This window comes from Nerophis ophidion, linkage group LG24, assembly GCF_033978795.1.
Source record: "Nerophis ophidion isolate RoL-2023_Sa linkage group LG24, RoL_Noph_v1.0, whole genome shotgun sequence".
Classification (NCBI taxonomy): Eukaryota; Metazoa; Chordata; class Actinopteri; order Syngnathiformes; family Syngnathidae; genus Nerophis; species Nerophis ophidion.
The window spans coordinates 5,486,661-5,502,363 of record NC_084634.1 but is presented as its reverse complement, the minus strand read 5'-3'; the positions used below and the strand labels follow the sequence as shown (position 1 = coordinate 5,502,363).

The 15,703-nt window shown below is 39.6% G+C and overlaps 1 protein-coding gene across 1 annotated transcript; it reads left to right on the top strand.

The window, feature by feature from the left end:
- Nucleotides 1-1,693: 1,693 nt before the first annotated feature.
- LOC133542523 (zinc finger protein 135-like) lies at nt 1,694-15,383 on the top strand. Its single transcript, XM_061886737.1, has 3 exons — nt 1,694-1,844; nt 2,775-2,997; nt 12,813-15,383. Exons 2-3 carry the CDS (start codon nt 2,775-2,777, stop codon nt 13,778-13,780), a joined length of 1,191 nt encoding a protein of 396 aa, XP_061742721.1. The 5' UTR covers nt 1,694-1,844; the 3' UTR covers nt 13,781-15,383.
- Nucleotides 15,384-15,703: the final 320 nt, after the last annotated feature.

The following is a 15,703-nucleotide window of genomic DNA, read 5'->3' as shown; positions in this document are numbered from 1 at the left end:
CCAACCAGTCTACATGTGCTGTCCTGTGGGGAGTGCTCAGAGAGTATGGGGTATCGGACTGTCTGATTGTGGCGGTCCACTCCCTGTATGATCAGTGTCAGAGCTTATGTAGAATAAATATATTCTACATATATTCTACATTTAAGTGCAGACAAGGAACATATGGATTAGGGAGTCTGTTCTGAAGCCCACAGTAAAGAGACGTAACTTCATCACCTCGCCTGGTTATTGACTCCAACCCAATATATTACACCGTCAACGAGCAAAATTAAGAAATAAATGGCAGAACAAAGGTTACTCAAATAGTGAAAGGTAAGGTTTTTTTTTTTTTAGTAACCAGCAAGCATAGTACAGTTAGTAGAACAACTGTGTTTTTATTACTGTGTATTTGATAGGTGCCGTCGGAAATTCAATTAGTTATTTTATTTATATATATAATAAAATAAATATATAGAGCTAGTATTTTATACATATGTATATATATATATGTGTATATATATATATATATGTTAAATATATATGAAATACTCCATCCATCCATCCATCCATCCATTTTCTACCACTGGCGCCTATATCAGCTACAATTGGGCGGAAGGCGGGGTACACCCTGGACAAGTCGCCACCTCATCGCAGGGCCAACACAGATAGACAGACAACATTCACACTCACATTCACACACTAGGGACCATTTAGTGTTGCCAATCAACCTATCCCCAGGTGCATGTCTTTGGAGGTGGGAGGAAGCCGGAGTACCCGGAGGGAACCCACGCATTCACGGGGAGAACATGCAAACTCCACACAGAAAGATCCCAAGCCTGGGATTGAACCCAAGACTGCAGGACCTTCGTATTGTGAGGCAGACGCACTAACCCCTCCACCACCGTGAAGCCCATTATATATATATCCATCCATCCATTTTCTACCGCTTATTCCCTTTTGGGGTCGCGGGGGGCGCTGGCGCCTATCTCATCTATATACATATATATATATATATATATATATATATATATATATATATATATATATATATATATTTATATATATATATATATATGTTATGTATATATAAGTGGCAGCAGAGGCTCCATGTATTACCTGAAGAAACATTTGACTTCTGACCTTTCCACATTATTTATCTCATCTTTACTGCTGGAGTTAACCTCACTAAGCATACAAGCTCTGTTTTTATATTTTAATTATCTTTAATTATTCATAAACAGGCTAAAAATAATCCATCATTATCAGTACTTCCTCATTTGTTTCACTCTCTACTAATTAAAACTATTCCAGCATGAAAACAGTCAGGATGTTCATACAAACAATATTACACATCCCCAAACGTACCACTAACCCCTCTGCCACCGTGAAGACTTGTAGATGTAAATATATTCCTCCCCTCTTAACCACGCCCCCGTTTAAACCACGCCCCCAATCACGCCTCCACCCCACCCTCGACCGCGCTCCCCACTCCCGACACCCTCCACCTATGGTGCACTCAGACTAATGTATCCGCATACAAACAATTAATAACGACGTTTACTCTGTTAAACGACACACATGTGCACATGTACGTTGTAATTAAGACCTAGAAACCATAATAACCAAAACAACGTATTCTCCGCCAGACGCCATCTTGTTTTGTTCTTCCTCCTGTGTGACGTCATCGAGGTGTTCTCCACCGCGGAACAAATGTTGGCCAAACACGTGTTTCACTGGGACAATAGTGAGTGGTGCACACTTCCTTCTACCAGCCACATAAAAAAAAACAAGTCCCATTTAAGAGTTGCTGGTGTAACAATAGGAAGAATATATTCCACTCCTCTCTTGTACACGCGGCTTATGAGGTAATATACATTATATATTTTCATATTATTTATCTTATTTACCTGATATGTTGTTTCAAGCTAACGTGCTAGCGTTAGCCCGCTAGCAGGCCTTTGTAGCAAATGCGAGCGTTTTTTTTTGAGGAGTGTATTTTATATGTTCTCTATGAGAATTATATTGACTTATTTCATACTTTAACTTTTTTTTTGTATATTATAGTCACGCTCAACATCATTAAATATTTGTTACCAGAAAGGAACGAACGTCCCGTAATTCAAGTCTGGAATAAGTCACATGGTATAATAATAATAATAATACATTTTATTTGGTGTAGCACTTTTCAGTGTACTCAAAAACGCTTTACAGGATACAAATTAAACGGTTCAAGCAACATACTATCACACGGCCACACTCGCTGGCACTTGTTACACGTGCTTCACTGCACTTCTGTTTGTTTTCTGTTGGGTTAAAAATGTTGCTTTCGCAGAAGGAAGAATAAGGAGAGGATATTGCACGTAAAAGTAAAGCCAACCGACCACAGCTCTGTAGTCCTGGTCACCGTTGACGTGAGGTGGGACTATTTTGGAGGTGCACGTCAAGGTTGGCTGGTAGGTTGGTAGTGGGAGGAGCCAGTTGGCGTCACTTGATGCTGCAGCACAATGAAACTTTTATACCTGCAGACTGACTTCATGCAGTCATGACGGTATTAAAATCCCAGCAGGAGGTTTTCTAAAAGTTGTTACTTTTTATCAATAATTAATGTAAATGCAGAAAACAAGATCAATTACACAATTCCTAATAATCAATAACTGATGATTATTCCATGTGTAGAAGAACATCACCACAAAGTGCTGTCAGTCCACTTGGAAAATATTATATTTGATAAACTAAAAAATATTTGGCACATCTGAGCTGAAGTTTGTTTGTGTTGTCTTGCGGACGTCCAACAGATGAACGCTGGTCAAGAAGAACGCCCCCTTCAGCAGCAGGAGGATCCACAGCCCCCCCACATTAAAGAGGAAGAGGAGGATCTCTGGGTTACTCAGGAGGAAGAGTTTCTTCCAGGGCAGGAGGAGGCGGATCTCAGCAAGTTTCCACTGACTGTTGTCTCTGTGAAGACTGAAGAGCATGAAGACAAACCACCTGAGTCCTCACAGCTTCATCACAGTCCAAGTAAGCACAACATCCACATATCATCTAATACAATGTTTGTGACACATGTTCATCCGGGGGCCACATTTATCACTAAAGATGGAGATATACTTGCTTTTTAACACCACCACTTAAAAATGAATGTTCAGCAATCTTGTGAATTAGGGGAAGTGAATTATATTTATGTAGCGCTCTTCTCTTGTGACTCAATGCGTTTTTACATAGTGAAACCCAATATCTAAGTGGGAGCAGGTGGGTAAAGTAACTTGCCCAAAGACACAACGGCAGTGACTAAGATGGTGGAAGCAGGGATCGAACCTGGAACCCTCAAGTTGCTGGCACGGCCACTCTACCAACCGCGCTTGCTCCCGCTGACGTGTCGGTCCTCAAGTGACGGCGTGATAAGAGCGCACCGTCACAATAAACAAAACAAAACACCGGCGGAAAGCGATAAATCCATAAAACAAACAAGCAATCTGGAGTTTTGACCCGGAGAAGGCAGGTCGGTTAAAAAAAAAAAAAACTCCGCATCCCAGAGACGCGCGGACTTACGGAAATGCACGTCCTTTTCTATTTCAATGCGTAAAAAGACATAAAAAGTGTGTTAACGCCAACACTGGTTATTAATGTGATTATCAGACAGCAGTCATTTCCATTAAACAATATTCAAATATAGGTGGTAGTGTTGTAACCATACCAATATTTTGCTACCGGTACTAAAATTATTTTGGTACTTTTCTAAATAAAGGGGACCACAAAAATGGCATTATTGGCTTTATTTTAACAAAAAAAAACTTAGGGTACATTAAACAAATGCAGTTAAGTCCTTAAATAAAATAGTGAACATACTAGACAACTTGTCTTTTAGTAGTAAGTAAACAAACAAAGACTCCTAATTAGTCTGCTGACATATGCAGTAACATATTGTGTCATTTATACACCTATTATTGTGTACACATTATTAAGGACAAGTGGTAGAAAATGAATTATTAATCTACTTATTAATATACTGTTAATATTTGCTTACTTTCTCTTTTAACATGTTCTATCTACACATATGTTAAAATGTAATAATCACTTATTCTTCTCTTCTTTGATACTTTACATCAGTTTTTGGGTGATACCAAAAATTTGGGTATCAATCCGATACCAAGTAGTTACAGGATCATACATTGGTCGTATTCAAAGTCCTCATGTGTCCAGGGACATATTTCCAGGGTTTATAAACATAATATACTTTTTTTTTTAAATGAAAGAAGATGTTGTGATACCAAAAAATATCTACGTAATCATAGCAGTATCGGCTAGATACGTGGCGTTTGTTTACATTTTGATGCCGGTGAGCTACGGTGTGTAGTGAAGCATGTTTAGCTGTTCCACTTCCTGCAGTGATGATACTTGTAAGAAACATACTTTATTTGTCGCCATGTAGACCAGGATTAGTGATTTAGAAGTAGCTAAAACACTGCCGAGGGCGGATGGATGTTAGCCGCTAGCTAGCTAGCCATGTCTTAAAGGGGAACATTATCACCAAACCTATGCAAGTGTCAATATATACCTTGATGTTGTTGAAAAAAGACCATGTATTTTTTTAACCGATTTCCGAACTCTAAATGGGTGAATTTTGGCAAATTAAACGCCTTTCTGTTTATCTGTCTTTTAGCGATGATGTCAGAACGTGACGTCACCGAGGTAACACACCCACCATTTTCATTTTCACATTACAAACACCGGGTCTCAGCTCTGTTATTTTCCGTTTTTTCGACTATTTTTTGGAACCTTGGAGACATCATGCCTCGTCGGTGTGTTGTCGGAGGGTGTAACAACACTAACAGGGAGGGATTCAAGTTGCACCACTGGCAAGAAATCTGCCGCCAGACCCCCATTGAATGTACCAGAGTGTCTTCACATTTTAGCGGCGATGCTAAGACAGACATGGCACAGAGATGTATGGATAACCTGCAGATGCATTTGCAACCATTAAGTCAACGAAATCACAAAGGTGAGTTTTGTTGATGTTGTTGACTTATGTGCTAATCAGACATATTTGGTCACGGCATGACTGCCAGCTAATCGATGTTAACATGCTATGCTAATCGATGCTAACATGCTATCTACTCTAGCTGTATGTACATTTGAAACTAGATACCCACATTTAATGCTAAACAAACACTTACCAATCGACGGATTTAAGTTGCTCCAGTGTGACAAGATGCGAAAGTCCTGATCGTTTGGTCCGCACATTTTACCGGCGATGCTAATAAGGCAGCCATGCTATGGGCCACTTCATTAGGTACACCCACGCTATGGCCGAATAGCGTCAATAGCTATTCGCTCAATAGCTTCAATTTCTTCTTCAACTTCGTTTTCGCTATCTGCCTCCATACTCTGACCATCTGTTTCAATACATGCGCAATCTGTTGAATCGCTTAAGCCGCTGAAATCCGAGTCTGAATCCAAGCTAATGTCGCTATATCTTGCTGTGGTAGACGCCATGTTGTTTGTATTGGCAGCACTGTATGACGTCACAGGGAAATGGATAGTGGTTTTGAAGATAGCGAAAGTAAGGCACTTTAAAGTTTTATTTAGGGATATTCCGGGACTGGTAAAATTTGGAAAAAAACTTCAAAAAATTCAACAAGCCACTGGGAACTGATTTTTATTGTTTTTAACGCTTTTGAAATTGTGATAATGTTCCCCTTTAAAGCACCTCTTCCTGAGGGTGTTTCAGTTTTATTGTTATTGTTAGTTTTTAAGCCAAAATGCGTCCGTTCTCCCTTTTCTGTCTCCACACTGTGTCTGCTTGTAAGTACCGTATTTTCCGCGCTATAAGCCGACCCGTGTTATAAGCCGCACCTTCAATGAATGGCATATTTAAAAACTTTGTTCACCTATAAGCCGCACCGGGTCATAAGCCGCGCCTACGCTGCGCTAAAGGGAATGTCAAAAAAACAGTCAGATGGATCAGTCAAACTTTAATAATACAAACCAGTGTGCAAATGTGCAATCACAACAATAGTAACACTCCAAATATTGCAGAGCAATAGCAACATCAATAACTCAACGTTGCGCGAACATTAATCAATCAATCAATCAATCAATCAATGTTTATTTATATAACCCTAAATCACAAATGTCTCAAAGGACTGCACAAACCATTACGACTACAACATCCTCGGAAGAACCCACAAAAGGGCAAGGAAAACTCACACCCAGTGGGCAGGGAGAATTCACATCCAGTGGGACGCCAGTGACAATGATGACTATGAAAAACCTTGGAGGGGACCTCAGAAGTGGGCAACCCCCCCCCCCTCTAGGGGACCGAAAGCAATGGATGTCGAGCGGGTCTAACATGATACTGTGAAAGTTCAATCCATAGTGGATCCAACACAGCCGCGAGAGTTCAGTTCAAAGCGGATCCAAGACAGCAGCGAGAGTCCCGTCCACAGGAAACCATCGCAAGCGGAATCGGATCGGCATCGTAGAGATGTCCCCAACCAATACACAGGCGAGCGGTCCATCCTGGGTCTCGACTCTGGACAGCCAGTACTTCATCCATGGTCATCGGACCGGACCCCCTCCACAAGGGAGAGTTAGACATAGGAGAAAAAGGCAAGAAGCGGCAGATCCACTGGTCTAAAAAGGAGGTCTATTTAAAGGCTAGAGTATCCAGATGAGTTTTAAGGTGAGACTTAAATGCTTCTACTGAGGTGGCATCTCGAACTGTTACCGGGAGGGCATTCCAGAGTACTGGAGCCCGAACGGAAAACGCTCTATAGCCCGCAGACTTTTTTTGGGCTCTAGGAATCACTAATAAGCCGGAGTCTTTTGAAGGCAGATTTCTTGCCGGGACATATGGTACAATACAATCGGCAAGATAGGATGCAGCTAGACCGTGTAGTATTTTATACGTAAGTAGTAAAACTTTAAAGTCACATCTTAAGTGCACAGGAAGCCAGTGCAGGTGAGCCAGTATAGGTATATATGTATGTATATATGTATATAAAGGTATATACAGTATAGGTATATATGTATGTATATATGTATATAAAGGTATATACAGTATAGGTATATATGTATGTATATATGTATATAAAGGTATATACAGTATAGGTATATATGTATGTATATATGTATATAAAGGTATATACAGTATAGGCGTAATGTGATCAAACTTTCTTGTTCTTGTCAAAAGTCTAGCAGCCGCATTTTGTACCAACTGTAATCTTTTAATGCTAGACATGGGGAGACCCGAAATAATACGTTACAGTAATCGAGACGAGACGTAACAAACGCATGGATAGTGATCTCGGCGTGTCACAGCACACAAAATAAACATTTAAAGCTCACTTTCAGAAGTTATTCCTCATCCATAAATCCCTCAAATTCTTCTTCTTCGGTGTCTGAATTAAAAAATTGGGCGAATACGGCATCCAAAATGGCGGGCTCCGTCTCGTCGAAGTCATCAGAGTCAGTGTCGCTGTTGTTGTCCGGCAGTTCCATGATTTTTTTTTTTTTTTGTGAATTTTATTTATATGGCGCTTTTCTCGAGTGACTCAAATAACTTCACATAGTGAAACCCAATATCTAAGTTACATTTAAACCAGTGTGGGTGGCACTGGGAGCAGGTGAGTAAAGTAACTTGCCCAAGGACACAACGGCAGTGACTAGGATGGTGGAAGCGGGGATCGAACCTGCAACCCTCGAGTTGCTGGCACGGCCATTCTACAAACCGAGCTATGCCTTCCTGGCCGAATCTTTTTTTCAGCTAACTTGTTTTTACAATATGCGCGGAAAGTAGCCAGCTTTTCTTGAAAGTCTTTTGGCAGTTGCTGTGAAATAGTAGTCCGTGTGCGGATGGAGAGATTCAACCGGAAACACCAAGAAGCAGCACCTTTTAAAGGGGAACATTATCACAATTTCAAAAGGGTTGAAAACAATAAAAATCAGTTCCTAGTGGCTTGTTGTATTTTTTGAAGTTTTTTTTCAAAATTTTACCGGTCACGGAATATCCCTAAAAAAAGCTTTAAAGTGCCTTATTTTCGCTATCTTTGAAACCACTATCCATTTCCCTGTGACGTCATACAGGGCTGCCAATACAAACAACATGGCGGTTACCACAGCAAGATATAACGACATTAGCTCGGATTCAGACTCGGATTTCAGCGGTTTAAGCGATTCAACAGATTACGCATGTATTGAAACAGATGGTCGGAGTATGGAGGCAGATAGCGAAAACGAAATTGAAGAAGAAATTGAAGCTATTGAGTGAATAGCTATTGACGCTATTCGGCCATAGCGTGGGTGTACCTAATGAAGTGGCCCATAGCATGGCTGCCTTATTAGCATCGCCGGTAAAATGTGCGGACCAAACGATCAGGACTTTCGCATCTTGTGACACGAGCAACTTAAATCCGTCGATTGGTAAGTGTTTGTTTTGCATTAAATGTGGGTATCTAGTTTCAAATGTACATACAGCTAGCGTAAATAGTATGTTAGCATCGATTAGCATAGCATGTTAGCATCGATTAGTTGGCAGTCATGCTGCGACCAAATATGTCTGATTAGCACATAAGTCAAAAACATCAACAAAACTCACCTTTGTGATTTCGTTGACTTAATGGTTGCAAATGCATCTGCAGGTTATCCATACATCTCTGTGCCATGTCTGTCTTAGCATCGCCGGTCAAATGTGAAGACACTTTGGTTCATTCAATGGGGGTCTGGCGGCAGATTTCTTGCCAGTGGTGCAACTTGAATCCCTCCCTGTTAGTGTTGTTACACCCTCCGACAACACACCGACGAGGCATGATGTCTGCAAGGTTCCAAAAAATAGTCGAAAAAACGGAAAATAACAGAGCTGAGACCCAATGTTTGTAATGTGAAAATGAAAATGACAGCTGTATTACCTCGGTGACGTCACGTTCTGACGTCATCGCTAAAAGAGCGATAAACAGAAAGGCGTTTAATTTGCCAAAATTCACCCATTTAGAGTTCGGAAATCGGTTAAAAAAATACATGGTCTTTTTTCTGCACCATCAAGGTATATATTGACGCTTACATAGGTCTGGTGATAATGTTCCCCTTTAAAGGGTGTATTACCTTTTCAACTTTCCCTTGAGGTACTTGTCTTCTATCGGTCTCGTGCCGGTATTTAGCCTTAGATGGAGTTTACCATCTAAGGCTAAACTACCCTTTAAAGGGGAACATTATCACCACACCTATGTAAGCGTCAATATATACCTTGATGTTGCAGAAAAAAGACCATATATTTTTTTAACCGATTTCCGAACTCTAAATGGGTGAATTTTGGTGAAATAAACGCCTTTCTATTTATCGCTCTCGGAGCGATGACGTCAGAACGTGACGTCACCTAGGTAGTCAATCTGCCATTTTGTCAAACACATTACACACATTGAGTAGAATCAATTCAATTATTTTCTATTTTTTCGACTGTTTTCCGTACGTTGGAGACATCATGCCTCGTCGGTGTGTTGTCGGAGGGTGTAACAACACGATCAGGGACGGATTCAAATTGATTTACGTAGAATGTGCATCGATTAGCACGGCATGCTAATCGATGCTAACATGCTATTTACCGGCGGTGTTAAGGCAGACATGGCTCAGAGATGTATGGAAAACCTGCAGATGCATTTGCAACAATAAAGTCAACGAAATCACAAAGGTGAGTTTTGTTGATGTTGACTGCCAGCTAATTGATGCTAACATGCTACGCTTATCGATGCTAACATGCTATTTACTGGCGGTGCTAAAGCAGACGTGGCACAGAGATGTATGGATAACCTGTAGATGCATTTGCAACTATAAAGTCAACTAAATCACAAAGGTGAGTTTTGTTGATGTTGTTGACATATGTGCTAATCAGACATATTTGGTGGCGGCATGACTGCCAGCTAATCGATGCGAACATGCTATTTAGGCTACGTTTGAAACTATATTTACATCCAGCGTTTCCTTCCACCCACATTTAATGCCAAACAAACACATACCAATCGACGGATTTAAGTTGATCCAGTGTCATAAGATGCGAAAGTCCTGATCGTTTGGTCCGCACATTTTACTGGCGATGCTAAGGAAAACATGGTCGAGTAGCGTCAATTGCTTATTCGCTCAATAGCTTCAGTTTCTTCTTCAATTTCGTTTTTGCTATCTGCTTCCATACTCCAACCATCCGTTTCAATACATGCGTAATCCGTTGAATCGCTTAAAGGGGAACATTATCACAATTGCAAAAGGGTTAAAAATAATAAAAATCAGTTTCCAGTGGCTTGTTGTATTTTTTGAAATTTTTTTTCAAAATTTTACCGGTGCCGGAATATCCCTAAAAAAAGCTTTAAAGTGCTTGATTCTTGCTATTTGCGATGCGACTATCCATTTCCCTGTGACGTCATACAGTGCTGCCAATGTAAACAAACAATGGCGAATACCACAGCAAGATATAGTGACATTAGCTCGGATTCAGACTCTGATTTCAGCAGTTTAAGCAATTCAACAGATTATGCATGTTTTGAAACAGATGGTTGGAGTATGAAAATATTGAAGAAGAAACTGAAGCTATTGAGCGAATAGCTATTGACGCTATTCATAGCCATAGCATGGCCGAATAGCTGCGTTAGCATCGCCGGTAAAATGTGCGGACCAAACGATCAGGACTTTCGCATCTTTTGACACTGGAGCAACTTGAATCCGTCGATTGGTAAGTGTTTGTTTCGCATTAAATGTGGGTGGAAGGAAACTTAATATAGTTGCAAATGCATCTGCAGGTTATCCATACATCTCTGTACCATGTCTGCCTTAGCACCACCGTTAATTAGCATGTTAGCATCGATTAGCATAGCATGTTAGCATCGATTGGCTGGCAGTCACGCCGCAACCAAATATGTCTGATTAGCACATAAGTCAACATCAACAAAACTCACCTTTGTGATTTTGTTGACTTTATCGTTGCAAATGCATCTGCAGGTTATCCATACATCTCTGTGCCATGTCGTCGGTAAAATGTGGAGACACTCTGGCACATTCAATGGGGGTCTGGCGGCAGACACTTTGGCATCTTCGGGCCAGTGGTGCAACTTGAATCCCTCCCTGTTAGTGTTGTTACACCCTCCGACAACACACCGACGAGGCATGATGTCTCCAAGGTTCCAAAAAATAGTCAAAAAAAACGGAAAATAACAAAGCTGAGACCCAATGTTTGCAATGTGTTGAAAATGAAAATGGCAGCTGTGTTACCTCGGAGACGTCACATTCATTGCCACCAGAGCGATAAACAGAAAGGCGTTTAATTGGCCAAAATTCACCTATTTAGAGTTCGGAAATTGGTTAAAAAGATATATGGTCTTTTTTCTGCACCATCAAGGTATATATTGACGCTTACATAGGTCTGGTGATAATGTTCCCCTTTAAGCCGCTGAAATCCGAGTCTGAATCCGAACTAATGTCGCTATATCTTGCTGTGGTAATTGCCACGTTGTTTGTATTGGCATCGCTATGTGACGTCACAGGAAAATGGACAGTGTCTTCGCAGATAGCGAAATCAGGCACTTTAAAGGTTTTTTTAGGGATATTCAGGCGGGTAAAATTTTGAAAAAAAATAAAATAAGCCACTTGGAACTGATTTTTATGGGTTTTAACCCTTTTGAAATAGTGATAATGTTCCCCTTTAATTCGGGGGGTGTATATTGTAGTGTCTCGGTAGAATTAGTGCTGCAAAGGGTTCTGGGTATTTGTTCTGTTGTGTTTATCTTGTGTTATGGTGCGGAAATGTTTGTCATTCTTGTTTAGTGTGGGTTCACAGTGTGGCGCATATTTGTAACAGTGTTAAAGTTGTTTATACGGCCACCCTCAGTGTGACCTGTATGGCTGTTGACCAAGTAGGCCTTGCACTCACTTGTCTGTGTGAAAAGCCGTAGATATTATGTGATTGGGCCGACACGCAAAGGCAGTGCCTTTTAAGGTTTATTGGCACTCTGCACTTCTCCCTACGTCCGTGTACACAGCGGCGTTTAAAAAAAATCATACATTTTTACTTTTTGAAACAGATACCAAAAATTTAGAAACCGATACCAATAATTTCCGATATTACATTTTAAAGCATTTATCTGCAGATAATATCGGCAATTTGATATTATCGGACATCTCTAGTTTGTGGTCATTGTCCTGTTGGAACACCCAACTGCGCCCAAGACCCAACCTTCGGGCTGATGATTTTAGGTTGTCCTGAAGAATTTGGAGGTAATCGTCCTTTTTCATTGTCCCATTTAAAGCAGCAGTTCCATTGGCAGCAAAACAGGCCCAGAGCATAATACTACCACCACCATGCTTGACGGTGGGAATGGTGTTCCTGAGATTAAAGACCTCACCTTTTCTCCTCCAATCATATTACTGGGTATTGTGGCCAAACAGCTCCATTTGAGTTTCATCTGACATCACATGGACAAAGAAAAGACCTTCTGGGGGAAAGTTCTGTGAAATACCCAAAAAATAATGTGTAGTGTGTTGTTAATCTATAGCCAAAAAGATTTTTATTTTTATAGATATTTTCAAAGCAGAATATTGTCCTTAGGGCCCTCTGACACCCCATGGGGTAACCGTAAGGTCTGGGCCTCTTAAGACCTCACTGTTGGTGCTAATCGACCTGTTTCTTCTCCTTTTTACTGAATTTGAAAGCAAAAGTGAGTCCACAAATAACTGAATCGTAAAGCAGAGTTGAAAATTAAATCTGAATTGGTAAAATCGTATTAATATCTCTACTAACATGTGACTGAACAAATATGGACTCCTCTCAAGCATGTTTGTCTTCTTGTGTCCTGCAGACGTCTGTGAAGAACATCTCTCTGAGCAACAGAAGTGGAGCTTCAAGATGAGCAAGGAGGAGCCACAGCCCTTCCACATTAAGGAGGAAGGAGAGGCGCCACATACATTGCAAATGCAAAGGGAAGAAAATACCCCACTGACCTCCCATTTTAAAGAGGAAGAGGAGGAACACAGCATCAGTCAAGAATGGTTGGAGGAGTTCCATGTGATTGTGAAGAGTGAAGATGATGAGGTCAAAGGTGAGAGTGAGGAGAGGGGTGGGGGGGAGCCTCCAAGCAGCAGCTCAACTCAACACATGACAACAGAAGCTGATGGAGACCACTGTGGAGGATCACAAGCAGACAAGCTCTTAGCTCCACTATCAGATAGTGAGGACACAACGTCACACTCTCCTGACACTGATGATGAAGACTCTAAAGATGATAAGACATGTCACACTGACAACACACACTTCACATGTTCCCTCTGTGACAAAACTTTTAAACCTCTTAGTAAATTGAAAAGACACATGAGAACACACACGGGAGAAAAACCTTTTTCATGTTCACTCTGCGGTATAGATTTTAGTCATAGGCACCATTTGAAAGAACACGTCAGAATACACACTGGAGAAAAACCTTTTTCATGTTCAATCTGCGGTAAACATTTTACTAAAAGACAAAATTTGAAGGCACACATCAGAACACACACTGGAGAAAAACCTTTTTCATGTTCAATCTGTGGTGCAGATTTTAATCAAAGGCAAAATTTGAAAACACACATGCGAACACACACAGGAGAAAAACCTTTTTCATGTTCAATCTGCAGTAAAGATTTTACTGGAAGCCAATATTTTAAAACACACATGAGAATACACTCTGGTGAAAAACCTTTTTCCTGCTCAGAATGTGGCAAAAGTTTTGTAACAAACCAAAGGTTAAAAGTACACATGAGAACACACACTGGTGAAAAACCTTTTTCATGTTAAATCTACAGTAAATAGTTTACTCTAAGGCCCCATTTCAAATCACACATGAGAACACACTGGGGAAAAACCATACTCCTTTTCAAGATAAAACAAAAGCTTTCGTCACCGACAGTCTTTCACAATACACATGAGAACACACACAGGGGAGAAAGTGTTGAGTTGCAGTGTGTGTGGTGAAAGATTCTCTTCTAAGTCCCAGTGTAAGAAACACAAGTGTGCTGGTGAGAACAGCAGCAGCAAATGAAGATGCAGGATTTGAAATAAACTGTCAAAACTTGAACTTTGACTTTCTAACAACATCAGCACATATAACATGTGTGACATCATTGTTGTGTGTGTAACACAATCTTGTTAATATGATTCTAACATTTATAGATTAGACACTTCAGATTAGTGCTTTTATTTCAGTCAAGTACATGAGTTAATATACACATTTGTGTACTTTAAAATGAACAGAACAATTTGACTGAAAAGGTGAGAATAAACAGTACATAAAATATGTTACATACAATAAACTTTTAATATGTAGATATTCATAATTCACTTTTATACTTACTCATAATGCTTTATATATGTTTTTTGAATAATGAAGCGTTACATATTTTATTTTCTAATAGTAGATGATTCCATAGATGAACTCCTTTATATGATGTACATATTTGTTTTACATGTGTTCATACCTTTGCTTTTGAGTACACATAAATCCCTCTTAGTTCATATTTACTGGTTCACATCTGAAACATCTTCTGGACCACTTCTGGAAGCATATTATTATTTACTTTATACATCATTTGAACAGTTGTCTTTTATACAAGATCATTTACTTTTAAAATGTGTGACTTTATGAATCATTTGTTTGGTCTCTATAATCCATTTTATTATCTTTATTACTCTCTTTTGTAATATGAATATTGGTTTATATGTATGTCCCCAGACCTTTATGCAATAAACAATGTATGCTTCAACTAAAGTTGGGTACAATAATTATAGTTAATATTCGTATATATGTATTTTATTACATTTTGTATTGCACTTAATTTTTGTATGTTTTCTTTATATGACTTACATTTAGTGTCCAGCTTACTTCATCATCTATATTAACTCCTAAAAATGTGATTACCTTTATTTCTTACATTTCAATATTATCCATCATAATTTGTGTTTTACATTTTTACAACCTCCAAATATGATGTATTTATTATTATATATATTGTGAAGCTAAGCTACGGTAAAAAAAAAAAAACATTTTCAGCTTTAAAGGCTTTATGAGAGTGATGTAATTATCAGAATCAGAAATACTTTATTAATCCCTGAGTGGAAATAAACATTTTCATTAACATGTGAATATTCAATGTAATAATGTATGATATTAAAACCATAATAAAGTAGTACTTTTGGGGATGTGTAATATTGTAATAATGTTTTTGTGCTAGTATATTTGTAATTAGTAGAGTGGAAAACGGTATAGCTCGGTTGGTAGAGCGGCCGTGCTACCAACTTGAGGGTTGCAGGTTCGAACCCCGATTCCGCCATTCTAGTCAATGCCGTTGTGTCCTTGGGCAAGACACTTTACCCACCTGCTCCCAGTGCCACCCACACTGCTTTAAATGTAACTTAGATGTTGGGTTTCACTATGTAAAGCGCTTTGAGTCACTAGAGAAAAGCGCTATATAAATATAATTCACTTCAAAACAAATGAGGCAGTAATAATAATAATGATTTGTTCTAAGCCTGTTTATGCATTTAATTAAAATACCAAAACGGAGCTTACATCCTCAGTGAGCTGAACTCCTGCAGTAAAGATGAGATAAATCATGTGGAAAGGTCAGAAGTCAAATGTTTCTTCAGGTAATACATGGAGACTCTGCTGCCACCCAGCGGCCGTTGGAAAGAATGCATACATTTTGTTTTGACGTCCTTAAA

Coding starts and splice junctions, on each gene's coding strand:
- LOC133542523 (XM_061886737.1), top strand. CDS start 2,775: ATGAACGCTGGTCAAGAAGAACGCCCCCTTCAGCAGCAGGAGGATCCA. Junction 2,998..12,812: donor ACAGCTTCATCACAGTCCAA/GTAAGCACAACA, acceptor TGTGTCCTGCAG/ACGTCTGTGAAGAACATCTC.